Genomic DNA, 16607 nt, shown 5'->3' on the forward strand with positions numbered 1-16607 from the left:
GTGTGTGAGAGGACGAGAGCAAGAACGAGCACGACCGGGCAGGATTGTGTTGCGAGAGTCAGAGCGAATTGAGTCGTTGAAGAGTAGAGTCGTTAGAGCTAATTGAGTCGTTGAAGAGTAGAGTCGTTAGAGTTTTCGAGTCGTTGAAGAGTAGAGTCGTTAGAGTTTTCGAGTCGTTGAAGAGTAGAGTCGTTAGAGTTTTCGAGTCGTTGAAGAGTAGAGTCGTGAGAATTGATAGAGTTGTTAGAGAGAGACAGAGTGTGTGTGTTAGATTCGTTGTGACGAGAGTGATCAAATAACTGTAAAGTTATTCGATATAGATACGAGTATTGCATTTAGTTTCCGTTAAATATCGTTCTCTGTCCAATTTATATTTGTATATTCAATTTAATATTAATAAATTGTAAGTAATCGAAAAAAAAAAATTTCTATCCTTATTTTTCGATATTACAATATATATATAATAAATAACAATTAACATAATCATAACATATTATATATATTATATTATATACAGGGATACAGTCTTCGTACAAAGGAACAGGTCCGAACGAAGCTTATAAAAAAAAAAAAAATAAAAATAAATAATATATATATACATTAACTATTTTTGTATGTGTGTGCAGAACGGATGGCGAATTCATCAACCATTCTCTGAACGACGGATGGAAGTACATGTAGGTGTTGTCCAGACGTTTCACGAGGAATCCAGAGAGCATTTTGAATCTCTGCAGAAAATCCTCCCATGCATGATCGTTACAATAATCTGACTCATCTCGAAAGAAATTTTTTTAGTCCAAGGAATAGCAATCCGCACCGTAGAACTGTAAGGCACCTGTACGCCACCCACGAAACCAAATACTTTTGCTATCCACCTGTAAACAAACAACATTTATAACTATACATATAATTCTCACTTATATCTACCAATATATATATACACGCATGTTGTAAAGTAGGCGATATTTATAACACTCACTTCCATTGATAATGCAAGTGACTCATAAAAATAAGCCGTCATATTTACCATTACACGCACATATATGTCGGATCGGCATTGGAAATGGGGTTGTGGGCGTCAAATGAATCTTCTCGAGGATTAGCCATTGATACGGTACACACAGGCGTAGTTTATTACAATGATAGAATTATTACAGTCTTAACAATTGATCACGGCGGTTCGGCACTCGCGACACTAGTGACGATGCTCTCGGGCTCAATAACGAATCCGCGGTCAACGGGATGACAACAGAACGTACTCACAAAGTCTAAGTCTGAGAAAAATCACTGATCGCGAAGGCGTTACTCTTGGATCGATGAGATCGCGAGCGAGAATGCCTTTCCCGTCCCGATGATGCCACACAGGAAAACTATAACGGGGTGTGTCTAAGGATACGAGATCATCGGATTCGTCGAGAAAAGCCTTCGTTCAGAAAGTATTGCTGCTAATTGGTTAATGTCCATATCGGTGGTTAGAAAAGGATGCTAGCCGCCCTCGAGGGAAAGTTGCTAGTGGGAGACGCCGCTCGTTGAAAAATATGTCTCCCCTATCTTTCCGTAGTTGGGACAAAGACCGTTTGTCTGTTTGAAGGACTTTAGTTAACTAAACCTTAAGATTTATAACGGGCCCTCGGGCTAGCCGAACATGTACTGCGGAGACGCATCGACATCTGGCAATCATCTTACTCGAAGAATAGGGTCTGCGTGTGGCGAGCCAGGGGACAGAAACCGTTGGAATGTTTACTGTCGCGTGTCGCCACAAATATTTCTTTTAAGGAGAGCTATAGAATTACTTCATACCTTTGTTAGGCAAAGCGTTCATCCCGTGACCGCGGCTACGTTCGGCGACTGACTGTCGCCTCGAGCCCAAGCTCATTATCACAATTCTCGAATAATTACAATCGGGTTGAATAACTACAATTGTTCAATTACAGCTATAGTAGACTCTAGGTTACAATGTTGCGGGATTATCCAAAATTCCAAAGGCTCCGGTGTTCTTTCATCTCCGACATATATATATATTCAAAGACAAGCTATATTTGTAATATCTATTCCTATTGATAATATATACTTATATATTCATAACAATAAAACAAATCTCATCTATACTACTTACCAATACGTATGCATATATGTATATAATTATAACCCAAGTAGCATTCATAATATTTATTTTCACTGATAACATGTACGTAAAACCTAAAATAAAACAAAGGTTTTAACAACAAGAAAAAAAAAGAGAAAAAAATACATATAAATATAAAAATTTTCTTTTTCTATATATATATATATATATTAATAATAATAAAAGGTTATTCTTATTTCTAATAAACTCGAAAGTAAAATGACAAATGACAACATTATACCATGATATACCGACACAAAGACGCACCACACAGAAGAAACTAATAGAGAACGCTTTAAGCTTGGCAAACTTACCGCCCGACGAATTTGCATACACCATAACCAAAACCCAGGACACATGGCTCTGATCACAGGAGAAGCGGTCCATATAGTCGAATGCATTCCGGTACAAGTAAAGGTACGACATACAACAGAATGCTACTCGGAGCTATCCGTTTGGCAAGGGAATCACACCACAGGAACTCCGCCCGGACGTGCGCCAAACGTGGCGATATTCAGCACCATCGTCGTTGGCCACGAGCGGAATATATACCCAAAAAGACCTCGACGCACTACGGGACCACGTCATGTTCCCGGCAGAAAAATCTGCAGTCTTGAACACATTGGCCAGAGGAGCGACAGGAAAAACAATCGTCCCTGGAACAGTAAACATCCTGGGAATGATGGACGAAAACACATTAACGACAATAGCGAAAAATACCGTATCAAGCTTATGGACTGGTTTCATGGAATTTGGAACTGTCAGTGCAGCAATATTTGGAATACTCGTAATGTTTAAATTAATCAAGACGATAATAGATATAGCCATATACGGATACCAGTTACGTGAAACTTACGGATGTGGAATCGCCCTATTAGGAGCAATATGCGGATCAGTCACCCACCTGCTCCTATACCTCAAAGGAAGACGAAATATCGATGATCAAACATCACAACCTCAAGGGATATCGATAACACCGGTAGTCACTCAACAACCAACGACATCTACGTCCGCCTTGAGCGAACTCAGAGACACCACCAGTCAAATTTCCTTTGGAAATTTGAACTCCAAGGGCGGGGGTGTCACGTCCCGCGCTCCGCACGCGCCGTAACAAGAACAAGAAAACCATTCTATACAAAACGCGCGAATAAGGATTTGAATGCACAAACGAACACACGGCGCTACGAAACTAAAGGAAGGATTAACAAAACGAGGGCGACTAATAGATCCAACCAATAAACAAAACACATATACACACAACTCTAAATAAACCTACCAATAACCGACTTGCAATTTGAAAACTTGTGGTTCAATATAATATAAATCCAACCAGTATAAAATAAAATAAATAGAACCAGCTAATGGATTGAACGAGTTACGAACCAAACAAATAAACCAGGAAATAAGAATAACTACAAAAGGGGAAATAATTGAAACGCCAGGAATACATGTATATATAAATATATTTTAATCAATCAACTTGGAGAGTTACATATAAGTATAAACATATATGCCAGACATGTAATAAACTAGTAAATATTAGAGACAGTACTTCCAATACTATGCAACAAATACAATATTATCAATTTATGAAATATAAGTATATATGAAGTCAAAAACTAATAGTCTAACGAATACATAAAACATACAATATTGTATTATTAAAGAAATAAAAGTTACATTGTCAGAAACATATATATATGTGTGCGCATTCTATCAAACAGTAATCTAAGATACATACTTAGCTAGCCTACATTCCGGTAAAGAGTTATAAAATAAGAACTACATTACGAAACATCCATGTCTATATATAAATATATATAATCTATATTCTAAACTAAATTACTACTAACGTGTGCGCATTCTACATTATTAAATCAAATTAGTAATCTAAGATACATACTTAAAACCAGCCTACATTCCGGTAAAGAGTTATAAAATAAGAACTACATTACGAAACATGCATGTCTCTACATAAATATATAAATAATCTATATTCTAAACTAAACCACTACTAATAATCTACAAAAGAAATAGAACACACAACGCAACACTTGGGACTAAGCGACAACCTATCGATAGGCCAAACGCTCAAAATAATTAACACCGCAACGACTTGAGGAATTCTATCATCAAACACAAGTATGTAAACACACATTAAACACACAATAATCTAGAAACAAAACCTTCAATACTATGTTGCCACAATACAAGATATATATGTATATATGAAATCAAATGATTGACACATAACCTCAAATACACATTATATCGCTAAGGAATCTAAATGAAAATCACATTGCCAGAAATATATACATATATACGTGTGCGTATGCGTGTTCTATCTTGTTAAATGAAGTTAATATAAAATAAATAATTGACATTTCATTTCGTATGAATACTACACTGCCAGAAGAAATATGCATATGAATACGTATATGTGTGTGTGTGTGTGTGTGTGTGCGTATGTTTTATATTATCGAACACTCTATAAAATAAACTACTCAAAACAATAAATAACGCTATCGAAGAATTACAAAACATTAGTCATATTAAAATGACACACAACATAAATATATATGTATATTCACACGAACAATACTATTGTCACTTTAAACAATATTAATAAATAAATGTTCTAATTGCGGTAGAATAAGGAAAAACGAGCGACAGACGGAAAATTACTTCGATAACAAAACTAAAGACCCGCCACTATAACTTTACTAATGACATTTATGAGCAGCCATGTTCTATGCGCAACTACACTGTCAAATGCAAATGTAAAAAAAATATATATATATAGATATATTATTAATTAAAAAAAAGGGGGAAATATAAAATTAAATATATTTAACAAACATAAAATAGATAACCTTAACATTTAAAATGTATATATATATATATATGTCGGAGAGAGAAGAACACCGGAACACCTAGAACTTGGGATAGTCCAGCAACAGTGTACTCCAGGGTCTACTATAGCTGTAGTCAAACGATGACAGTTAGCTAATCCGATTGTAATCGTTCGAGACTGGTGATGGTGAGCTTTGGCTCGGGGCGACGGCCCGTCGCCCAACGTAACCGCGGTCGACGGGACGGGCGCTTTGTCTAGCAAAGGTATAGAGCGATAGTATGACCTCCAGTACAGGAAGTACCGGGCAGTAAAACATTCCAACGGGCCCCTCAGACAATGAATACCCAAAGTTGAGGCACTTGCGCGACACGAGTACCGCTAGCCCGAGGACCCGCCATAAAACCTAGGTCACTTCCGGCAATTAAGAGTTTCCTAATGGACAGGCAGGTTGGTCCCAAAAGCGACCGATGGAGACACGGGGGTCGGGCATCCTCGGGACGGGCACTGGGGCATTCTTGCTAGAGATCTGAGCGAGGAAGCACGGAGCGTCTTACGATCAGGAGCAGTGCACGTTTGAGTTCTACTAAGCATATCTATCACCCCGTCGGCCGCGTATTCGTAACCGAACCGGAGACCATCGTCACCAGTACCGCGAGCATCTAATCCCCAGGTTGATCGCCGGTTCTGTACTCTCGATATTTGTGTTAATAAACGGTGTTTGCGTGATATCGCAACGATGGCTGCCCCTCAGGTCAACTCGCCGAACGCCCCCAACCTGATCCTCAATGCAACCTCGACATATATATATATGTCGGAGATAAGAGGACACCGGTGCCTTCCCTCTGAAACCTCGGGAAAATCCATAAAAACATTGTAATTAAAATCTACAGTTGTAACTAAACGATTTGCCGTCATTCTAACCAATTGTATTTGTTTGAGACTTGTGACAATGAGCTTGGGCTCAAGGCGACAATTAGTCGCCGAACGTAGCCGCGGTCAACGGGACGAACTCTCCATCTAACAAAGGCATTAAGTAATCCTATAGCTATCCTTAAAAGAAAGATTTGTAGCGGCACATGGCAGTAAACATTCCAACGGTTTCTGTCCCGTAGCTCGCCACACGCAGATCCTATTCTCCGGGCAGGATGTTTACCAGATGTCGACGCGTCTCCACAGTACGTGATCGGCTAGCCCGAGGACCGTCATAAACACTAATATCTAGTTACCTAAAATCCTTCAACAGATACACAGTCTTTGTCCCAGTTACGGGAAGACAGGAGAGACCTATTTTTCCACGAACGACGTCTCCCACTAGCAACCCTCCCTCAAGGGCGGCTAGCATCCTTTTCTAACTACCGATATGGAGATTGACCAATTAGCAGCAACGCCAATTTCCCTTACTTTCTGGACGAAGGCTTTTCTCGACGAATCCGATGATCTCGTGTCCTTAGACACACCCCATTATAGTTTTCCTCTGTGGCATCATCGGGACGGGAAAGGCATTCTCGCTCGCGATCTCACTGATGAAAGGAGTAACCCTTTACGACCAGTGAATATTACGCATCCGACTTAGATTTTGTGAGCCTGTACATCCACTATTCCGTTGACCGCGGATTCGTTATTGCACTTAGGATCATTGTCATTAGTTTCTCGAGTATCTAATTACCACGGTTACTTGTCCGATTCTATAATAATCGCAGTTGCACTAGTCAATGTCTTCCCTATTGCACAACGACAATGTGTAATCCAAGTGAAGATTCGTTTCACGCCCCTAACCCTAATTCTAATGTAAACCCGACATTTATAATGTAAAAAATGTATATGTAATACAAAAAGAATGTAGAATATAGGTACTAATGTTTAATCTGATTTTCTGTAATTTTGACAGTTTTGTAATCTTTTATTTTTATATTTTTATATTTTCTATATCTTTGTGCTCTTGTATTTTTTATATAATTCTATATTCAAGTAACAGTATAAAAAGGATACGAAAAGTATGGAATGGCAATGCATGTAACGGTACGTGAATGTAACGCGTGCGCAAGATAACCAGGAGAGGTTGTATAGGAATCAAGAGGTCGTTGGACAAAGAGAACTTTTTTTAGCATTAGTTCAGTATACCCACGTCGTTATTAACAAGATGTTTATGTATTTCCATTATCTTTGTTCTAAAATTCACTGTTATTTTGGGAATTTGTTAAAAAATCTCTTAATCCTTTTAGGAGATGTATCACTCTAAACTGAGATCTAAACTCAGATCACAGGTTTTTTTTTATTTTACAGATTAGATTCACAATTTGTCCAGTTTGGACATTTGGTAGAATTTTTTAGCTGTTAGATTATTATGTGGGTAGCTACCCCCAGTGGGATACCATCTTCGTGTTTGTTTGGTTGTGTCCTTTGTGAGGTCTGCTGGGTATTTCCCTTTCAGCCTTCTATCCATGTTTGAGGTGTTGATCGTTTCCGCAGCTAGCCAGTTTGGCTGTGTTCCTATTCTTTCTTTGTATTTTTCTGCGTGTCTGCTAATTTTCTCTTTGACCATTGGTATTCCCAGGTCCTTCCGTATGCCTTCGTTTCTAACGTACCATGGGGCGTTTACTATTGTTCTAAGAATTTTAGCTTGTATTGTCTCTATTTTGTTTATATGGCTCATTGCCGCTGCCCCCCATAGTGGTATTCCGTACGTCCAGATTGGATTTATGATCGTTTTGTATATTTTTAATTTATTTTTTATGCTTAATTTGGATTTTCGACTTGTTAGCCAATGCATTTGTCTCCTTGTTGTCTGTATTTTGTCTATTATTGATTTAGTATGCTGTTTCCATGTGAGTTGTGTTTCTAGGTGGTCTAGTCCTAGGTATTTGACTTGCCTTGTTTTCGGTATGTGCGTGCCGTTCAGTAGGATGTTTGATGGTGTCTGTTTTCGCAGTGTGAGTGTAATATGGTTGCATTTATCGGGGTTTGCTTTTATTTGTTTATCTTGCAGCCACTTTTCTATTTTTGTGATATGTTCTTGTAGTAATTTGACTGCTATTTCTGGGTTAGTGTGCCTGACTAGTACAGCTGTGTCGTCCGTGGGTGTCAGTATTTTGCTATTAGTAGTTGTTGGTATGTTTTGTGTATAGTATTGATCCTAAGACGCTTCCTCGCGGAACCCCTGCCTTGACGTCTTTAACTTCAGAGTATGTGTCCTTGATTTTTATTACGAAGGTTCTGCTGCTTAAATAAGATTTTATTAATTGGTATATTTGCTCCGGAAATTGTTTCCTGATTGTTTGTAGTAGGCTTTCGTGGTTTATTTTGTCAAATGCTTTATCTATGTCCATAGAGAGGGCTGTACAGTATTGTTTGTTTTCTAATGCTAGTATTATTTCTTTAATGAGCCTGTGCATTTGCTCTATAGTGGAGTGTATGTTTCTGAATCGAAATTGGTGATCTGGTATTAATTTTTCCTTCTATATTATTGGTTTTATGCGGTTGCATATTATTTCCTCTAGTATTTTGGAAAACACAGGAAGTAGTGATATTGGTCTGTAAGATGCAGTTTGGTGTGGTTCTTTGCCTGGTTTAGGTAACATTATGTCCTGTGCTAGTTTCCACAGTTTAGGAAAGTATTGGATTCTTAGTATTGCGTTGAATATTATTGTCATTAGTGTTATCGCTTTTGGCGGAAGGTTTTTCAAGATTTTACCATTGATTAGGTCGATTCGTGGTGTTTTATTGTTTTTTGTTTTCTCGATTATGTTTCTAATTTCTTGTGCTGTTGTTTTAGGTATGGTATAGTGGTTGTCAGTTGAGGTACTAGTGGTAAACGCATTCTCGTCTGTATGACATTTGGGGTTGCTGTTGTTGATATTATGTGGTATAAATATGTTTCAAAGGTGGTTGGAAAATTCTTCAGCTTGCTCTTCGTTGCTTCTTGCCCATGTGTTGTCTGCCGTCCTGATTGCTGTGACTAGTTTTATTGGTTTCTTCTTTTTTCGTGGCTTTCCATAGGGAGTAGTTGGAGTTCTCGTGAGCAGAGAGTGACTCTATGAATTTTGTGAATTCGTTATTGTTGTGCACTTTTATTTTGTTTTTTATTTCCTTTGCAAGTTTGTTTAGGTATTTTTTGTTTTCTCATGTTCTATGTTTTTGCCATTTTGCTTTCGCTTTTCTTTTTTCTCTAATTTTTTCAAGTATGTCTGATGGAATTATTTTTGTTTGTCTGTTGGTTGGTTCAGGTATAGTGGTTGTCCATGATGCTTCTTGGATAGTTTCTGTCAATGGTGTTACTGCCTGTTCGACGTGTTCGGGTGTTTCCAATGGGATGCTGCAACTGGTTTTGCTCTCGATTATTTCTTTAAAAATTTGCCATTTGGTTGTTCTGTTGCATAGTGTCCCTGGATTGCTATAAAGTATTAATTTGTTTCTGTAAGCAATTGGGCTGCATGCAATGAGGCTGGGTGTTATTTTTAGTTTATTTGCGTTTAGTCCCTTTGTAACTGCAAAATCGAGTATTTTGCTCAGGTCTGTCGGCCAGTATGTCTTCCTGTGGATAATATATTGAGGTTGTTGTTAATGTATTTTTCCAGGGTTCTACCTCGAGGTGTGGTAATTCTTGATCCCCATAGCGTGTGGTTCGCATTGTAGTCTCCCGTTGCGATATACTTGCCACCTAGGTGTTGAAAGTACTCTTCCCACGTTTGTGATGTCATTTTGTGTCGCGGTGGTACATATACTGCTGACAACTGTAAATGGTTGCTGCTAGTTTGTACAGTAACGGTGGTTGCTTGTATATATTCCTTACTAGCTTGGCTGTGTTAGTGGTGTTTAATGTCGTTTCTTATTATTACTGCGGTCCCCCCGTGTGATTTTCCTGAGGGATGCTTGGTATCATATATTGTGTAGTACGGTATTTTTATGTAACTTTTTATAGTGAAGTATGTTTCCGATACGAGTAGTATGTCGATATTATTATTATACAGGAATATTTTAGTTTCTAGGGCCCTTTGTTATAGTCCGTTAGAGTTCCATGCTGCTATTTCAAGCATGTCCATTTTTATTTTTTACTTAGCAAGTTTGTGAGTAGTAACATGACTGTTGTTTGTTGTACTTGTTGCCTTAGTATTGTGTTTTTCTCACTTACCATTTTTCTTAATATCTCTGTACCCTTAATGGATTGTTTGAGCATTTCTTTGATTTCTGTATCGTCTTCGGTGTTGTTGCTTTGATTCTGTTTGTTTGTGGGCGTTGTTTGTCTAATGTTTTGGGTTACTTGCGCGTAGCTGCGGTTTCCTTGGGGATCGGTGTTTCCGTTTATAGCTTTTGGTTCATTTTGTGCTTTCAATGTTGCTTAATTATCCGTTATACTTTGTTGTGGTTGGTAGTTATTGATTGATCTATTGCCAAGTGGTGGAAACTGTTTACGTTGTGATTGTTTTCTGATTTCGCATCCTTTATAGCTGGCTGGGTGGTTTCCATTACAGTTGTAACATTTTACTGTTAGGGAAGTGATACATTTACACTGTACATGAGAGTGTGTGTGTAAGGGTTAGAGGGCGTCAAGGTCTTAGTGGAGACAAAAGACTGTTGCCAGATGTTAGAAGAATCTAGGATAGTCGGTTGGCGACCAGCGTGCGTGCAAGACGTTCTTCAGAGAGTAATATAGATGTATAACTGTTGTGTGGGAAATATAGTCAATAATTTGTATTTCCAAATCCTCGAATTTCCTTAACATGGTAGCAGAGCGTGGTTACTAGTTTTGCAAGATATTTAGTGCGTGGTTACGATCTTGCGAGTGAGTTTTCAGTAAAGAAAAAAAAACTTTCAGAGGAAAAAATATACTTCGAGCACGTAGGAACGCTTGAGTAAGAAAAGAAAAAAAGAAGAATCAATTAAAATGGAGAGATCGGAAATCATGATACCTATATTCGATGGTGAGGATTATGGAATGTGGAAGCAAAGAATCACGATGTTTCTCAAATATAAGGAATGCGAGGTTGTTACAACTAGAATGAAGAACGAAAGAGACGATGAAGACTGGGACAAAAAGGATTTGAAGGCGATTAATATAATTTATAGTGCAATATCGAACAGACAATTGGAGTATGTTAGGGAAGGAAAAACGGCGTATGATATAATAAAAAGGTTCGATGAAATGTACTTGAAAGAGTCGACGGCACTGTAGATCGTATGCAGAAGGAGATTGGAAAACATAAGACTGGAGAACTACAGTGATTCAGCATCATTCTTTAACGATTTTGAGAAATTAATCAATGAATTAAAAAGTGCGGGCGCACAAGTAAGTGAGAGGGAAAAGCTGAATTACATGCTGAATACGTTACCCGAAGAATACAGCTACATAGCGGACATAATAGACGCATTGAAAGAAGAGGATCAAACGGTAGCGTATGTAAAAAATAAAATAGAGATAGCAGAGAAGAAAAATAAATCCAATCGAGGAGAAAGGCAAACCAACGCCTTTTCTGCAAAAAAGGAAGGATGCTTCAGATGTGGAAGATTAGGACACTTTGCGAGAGAGTGTCAAAATGGCGTCCAAGCGGGAAGCAGTAACGGCTATTGGCATGGGCCAACACGTGGTCGAAACAGAGGAAGAGGGAACAAAGGCAATACGAGCAGAGGACGTGGAAACTTTCATCGTCAATGAAGAACCGGCACGGGCGAGCATGGAAACTCAAGAGCAGGCATATGGACAGCAACGGCGCACGCAGCAAACAGCAGTGAGACGAATGAAATAAGTAAGAACGAAATAGTGTGGCTATTACATAGCGGTTGTACCGATGACATAATTAATAATATAAATTATTTCGATAAATCTATCGACCTAAAAGAACCGGTAAATATATATTTAGGCGATGATAGATCGATAAAAGCGACAAAAGTTGGGAATGTTATAAGTTATTTTGAAGCATTCGGAAAACAAAATAAAATAAATATGAGGAAAGTATTTTACGCGAAAGAAATGTCCGCAAATTTGATTAGTTTATGTAAACTAACAGACAATAAGAATACGGTTATTTCCAAAGGAAATATTGCGAAAGTAATAGATGAGGATAATAAACTTACAGCTGTAGCGTTCAAAGAGAATGGGACATATAGAATAAAAAGTATATTGAAAGGGAAGAAGCACTTAGTAAACAGCGCCGAACGTAGTGGTATGAGTAAAAAGGAAAGATGGCATAGGATGCTAGGACACGTAAATTTTAAATATTTAGAGATTTTGGGTAAAGAGCAACTAGTGACTGGCATACCGAATGAATTTGAAAAGGAATTTTTGAAATGTAGGGTGTGTATAGAAAGCAAAATGCATAACTTACCTTTCAAAAATAATCGAACTAAGACTAGGGAAATAATGGAAATTATTCATACGGACGTATGTGGTTCCTTTAAGACTACCGGATTCAATGGAGAAAAATATTTCATTTCATTTATCGATGATTATAGTAAAATAGCTAGGATCTATTGTATAAAATCAAAAGATGAGGTCTTTGATTCTTTCGTACAGTTCGTAAATGAAGCCGAAAATTTAACGGGCAAGAGGTTAAAAATATTAAGATGCGATAATGGTAAAGAATATTTAAATAATCGAATTTATAAATTTGCTAGGGATAAAGGTATAAGAATAAATAATTGCCCAACATACGTACATGAATTAAACGGGACAGCGGAAAGGTATAATAGAACAGTGATGGACATGGCGCGTTGCTTGTTAGCGGAAGCGAAAGTACATAAAAGGTACTGGCCGGAAATAGTTTGTACAGCGGCATACTTGAAAAATCGAATATTAGCGAATACTATAGAAAGAAAGACACCTTTTGAAATATTCTTCGGGAAAAAACCAAGTGTTAAAAATCTACATCTATATGGAAGTAAAGTTTTTGTAAGAAGGCCAGAACAAAAAAGAGTTTCTAAATGGGATAAGAAGGCAGATATGGGAATTCTGTTAGGATATAGTGAAGTAGGATACAGAGTCTTATTAGGTGGGAAAATAACAATAGCTAGACATGTAGAGGTCATAGAGACAGACACTAAATGTATCGGTTTTGAGGAAAATTCATCAGAGGCAGATAGAAATGATAGCGAAGATAACTATTCATTGGATGGTATGGATAAGGAAGAGTTAGAAGGTAGGAAAGATGAAAATAATAGTAGTATTGAAAGCTCAAACACTCCTAGGAGATGTACACGTATTAAGAAAACTCCAGTAAGGTATCCAGAAAAGGAAAATATTTGCGAGATGCATGCAAATTATTGTAAAGTAGATATCCCTCGTACATTTGAGGAGGCGATTTGTTGTGAAAATAATGAAGTTTGGAAACAGGCTATGGATAAGGAAATAGAATGTCTCTATAAGAATAAAACTTGGAAATTGGTAGAAAGGGTAAAAGGCAAAGAAGTATTAGATGTAAAATGGGTTTACACGAAAAAATCAGAGGACAGGTATAAGGCTAGATTAGTGGTAAGGGGATTTCAACAAAGAGACGTAGCCGATGACATATATTCTCCAGTGGCGAGTAATCAGACCTTTAAGATATTGCTATCATATTGTTGTCAAAATGGATTAATAATTGAGCAAATGGATGTAGAAACTGCCTTTTTAAATGGTGAAGTAAGCTCGGAGGTATATGTAAATCAACCAAAGGGATATGCGGACGGAACGAATAGAGTTTGTAAATTATCGAAAGCGCTTTATGGGTTAAAAGAAAGTCCGAGGGACTGGTATGAGTGTTTTGATAAGTATGTGACGAGATTAGGTTTTAAGAAGAACAATATAGAGCTGTGCCTATAGACTTATGGAGAGGGAGAAAATGTTGTTTATTTGTTAACATACGTAGACGATTTGTTGATTTGTAGTAAAAACAAAGGGAAGATACAAAGTGTAAAAAAATTATTAACTGATAAATTTGAAATGAAAGATTTAGGTGAAGTAGAAGAATATCTTGGAATAAATATAGAGTATGATTATTTAAAAAATGAAATGAGATTAAGCCAAAAGAAATACATAGAATCATTAGCAAACAAATATAAATTACATGTAATATCGTGATATAATGTGTTTACAAAGAGTGGACAATAGAGATGTTAATCAGACAGAAAAAGACGATTGTTGTTCAACCTGAACTATTCACGCCAAACGCACAGAAAACAGCGCAATCCACACTCTCTCGGCAACGCCACTCGCAACCTCTGTCTCCGCTCAACTCGCACTCTGCTTTTCGACTAACGCTCTGGCCGTTGCCGCATTCCGTTGTCTTTTTCCTAGGCCCACCGCACACGTGTTCTGCAGGCGCTCGTGGCCAGGGTCACGTAGGTCTTTTCCACGAAACTATGCACTTGAGAAGACCGATGACACATTGATGGGCCCGACGACGCCTCGGCTCTCGCGACATTGTTCATAGTTCGCCCGATATTTCTTAGGCCTTTCGTCCACGATACTACACTCGGCCATCCTGCAATAACATCTGCCCTCAGATGTTGCCTTCTATCTCGCTGTCATCAGATGCGTCACTTTCGGCGTTTAGGACCCAAGGTTTCATAAAATCTGCAGTCGTCGAGGTGTGCGCGGACCCCTCATGCTCCCCTACTTTCTCCACAGTGTAGCGGTCATTCCGCATGGCTCGCGCGACCCGGTACGGACCTAAAAATCTGCCCCCGAGTTTTAACCCTGCGCCGAACTGCGTTCTCTTTATGGCGACAAGGTCCCCCCTTCGATACTGCTTCGCGCTCTTTCTTCTTTTATTGTAACTCCGACGATTCTCCTCTTGAGTTGCGGCGATCTTCCTCTTCGCGTCCTCACGTAGCTCGCGACGTTGTTCTTCAAACCTCGCGGCCCACTCTTCGTCGATCAGCTTTCTAATCTTCGCCTCTTCCCTGACTTGCATTTCGACTCCGACCAGTAGCTGGAAAGGAGTCTTCCCTGTGCTTCTGTTTACGGTGGAATTCAGGTATTTCTGAACCTGGTCGACATGCTGCCCGTTCCCCCTCGGCGCCAGTCTTCGCGGTCTTCGCGCTACCGGTTTGTCGCTTTTCAGAACTATTTTCGCGGTTATCCCGACGTCTCTCTTCTTCTCCGGCCTATACCCTTTAATAATATCTCGAATCGCTTCACGATAATGCGGTTCCTGTACGTGTGTTAGGTCTGTTTCGTCAGTCTGTTCTACTACGTTAATTCTAAACACATCCGACACGTCTTTGTTAGTCTGTTCGTCAAGCCGCAAGAAAGTCACTTCGCCCCGTTTAACCCGTAACTCTACCTGATCCAGAAAATCAGTGCCTAACAACAAGCCGTGCTTCATCAATATTTTGTTTGAAACCACGTGCAAAGTGATTGGCAGTTTACACCCATCAACCGTCATTACCTTAGTGAATTCACCCCAGGTCTCATTGCCAGCGGAACCAAAACCGTCGAACTTAAACTTGCATTTACCTAGCGGTGGTGACCCTAACCTCGCATACTCGTCTGATCGGATGAACGTGAGATCACTACCCGTATCCACTAATGCCACAAACCTACAGTCATCTATCGCCACTTCTTTCACATACTTCCCTTTTTCGGATCTTGACACTACGCAAGTCTCTTTCGGTCGTGCCGTACACCTCGCTGCAATATGTCCAAATCCACTGCACTCGGAACACCTAACACCTTCTCCCCTCTCCGGACACTTAACCCTTAGATGATCCTCACTACCGCAAATGAAGCATCTTCTTTTCTTCATTGCGTCTACAGATTGACTGGGCTTCCCGTTCTTCTGGGTTTTAGCCGGCTTCACAATCGACTTTGCTCTGCGACTCTTCTGCTCTTCGTACATCACTAACCTCTTCCTCAACTCTTTGATTGACGTCGCGCCGTATAATATAGCCTTATTGTTCTCGTCGTCTATTATTCCATCCACTATGTATTCCACCTTTGCTTCCTCCTCCATGTCCACATGGCTGGCTATTTCGAGCATACGGTACATGTAAGCCAAACATGCTTCATCACTCTCCTTTTTTGTTTCTTCAAGTTTCTGATGTACTTGCCTACTGTTGACTTTCCTCGAAAATTCTTTCACTAGCCCCCTCTTCAACTCATGCCAAGTCCTGGCATGACACTCGAAGCTCGCGAATATTTTCGCTGATCCCCTCAGCAGCTTCCTGGCGTAGACTGCCTTCTGCCCGTCCGACCACATGCACGTATCAGCGACTTCCTCGAACGACTCGAACCATCGTTCGACATTTTCACCTCTGTCGCCACTAAACGACTCTAGTGCATCTTCGACGTCTCTAAAACTCAGTGTCGAACCAACGCATGCCCTTCGACAACATTCGGCACGGTCCTGATACACCCTTCGCGTATCTCTCTTGTATCCCCTTGCGTTTTTCTTGTCCTCTTCATCCTCACTTTCGTCGTCGCTTTCTTCTTCCGACGATATGTCGTTACCATCCATGGCCGCTTGTAGCCTTGCGCGTAATTCTACTTTTCTTCCCGTCGTTTTTAAACCCAAACTAGCGAGGCGCTCCTTCAACTCCTTCGTATTCATTTTCTCAACATCCTCATCTTCGTTACAATCACGCTCAGCTCTCTGTACGTTTCCTAGATCTCGTTGACCGGTTAGCTCTTCACCGCCCGTCGATCCCTTAGGACAC

General features: G+C 39.3%; 1 protein-coding gene and 1 long non-coding RNA gene across 2 annotated transcripts; one reads left to right on the plus strand and one right to left on the minus strand.

Annotated features, from left to right (window-relative positions):
* The first annotated feature begins 476 nt into the window (after positions 1-476).
* On the plus strand, positions 477-910 carry LOC117240096. Its single transcript, XR_004494630.1, has 2 exons — positions 477-544; positions 627-910. It is a non-coding gene; the product is annotated as an uncharacterized LOC117240096 (long non-coding RNA).
* Positions 911-14449: 13539 nt separating this feature from the next.
* On the minus strand, positions 14450-16202 carry LOC117240097. The gene is made up of 2 exons (XM_033505976.1): positions 16143-16202; positions 14450-16103 (listed from the first exon to the last, which is right to left on the minus strand). The coding sequence occupies exons 1-2, from the start codon at positions 16148-16150 to the stop codon at positions 14450-14452; spliced, it is 1662 nt and encodes a 553-aa protein (XP_033361867.1). The 5' UTR covers positions 16151-16202.
* Between the last annotated feature and the right edge of the window lie 405 nt (positions 16203-16607).

Source organism: Bombus vosnesenskii, unplaced genomic scaffold (genome assembly GCF_011952255.1).
Source record: "Bombus vosnesenskii isolate JDL3184/JDL3185 unplaced genomic scaffold, Bvos_JDL3184-5_v1.1 scf7180000014542, whole genome shotgun sequence".
Classification (NCBI taxonomy): Eukaryota; Metazoa; Arthropoda; class Insecta; order Hymenoptera; family Apidae; genus Bombus; species Bombus vosnesenskii.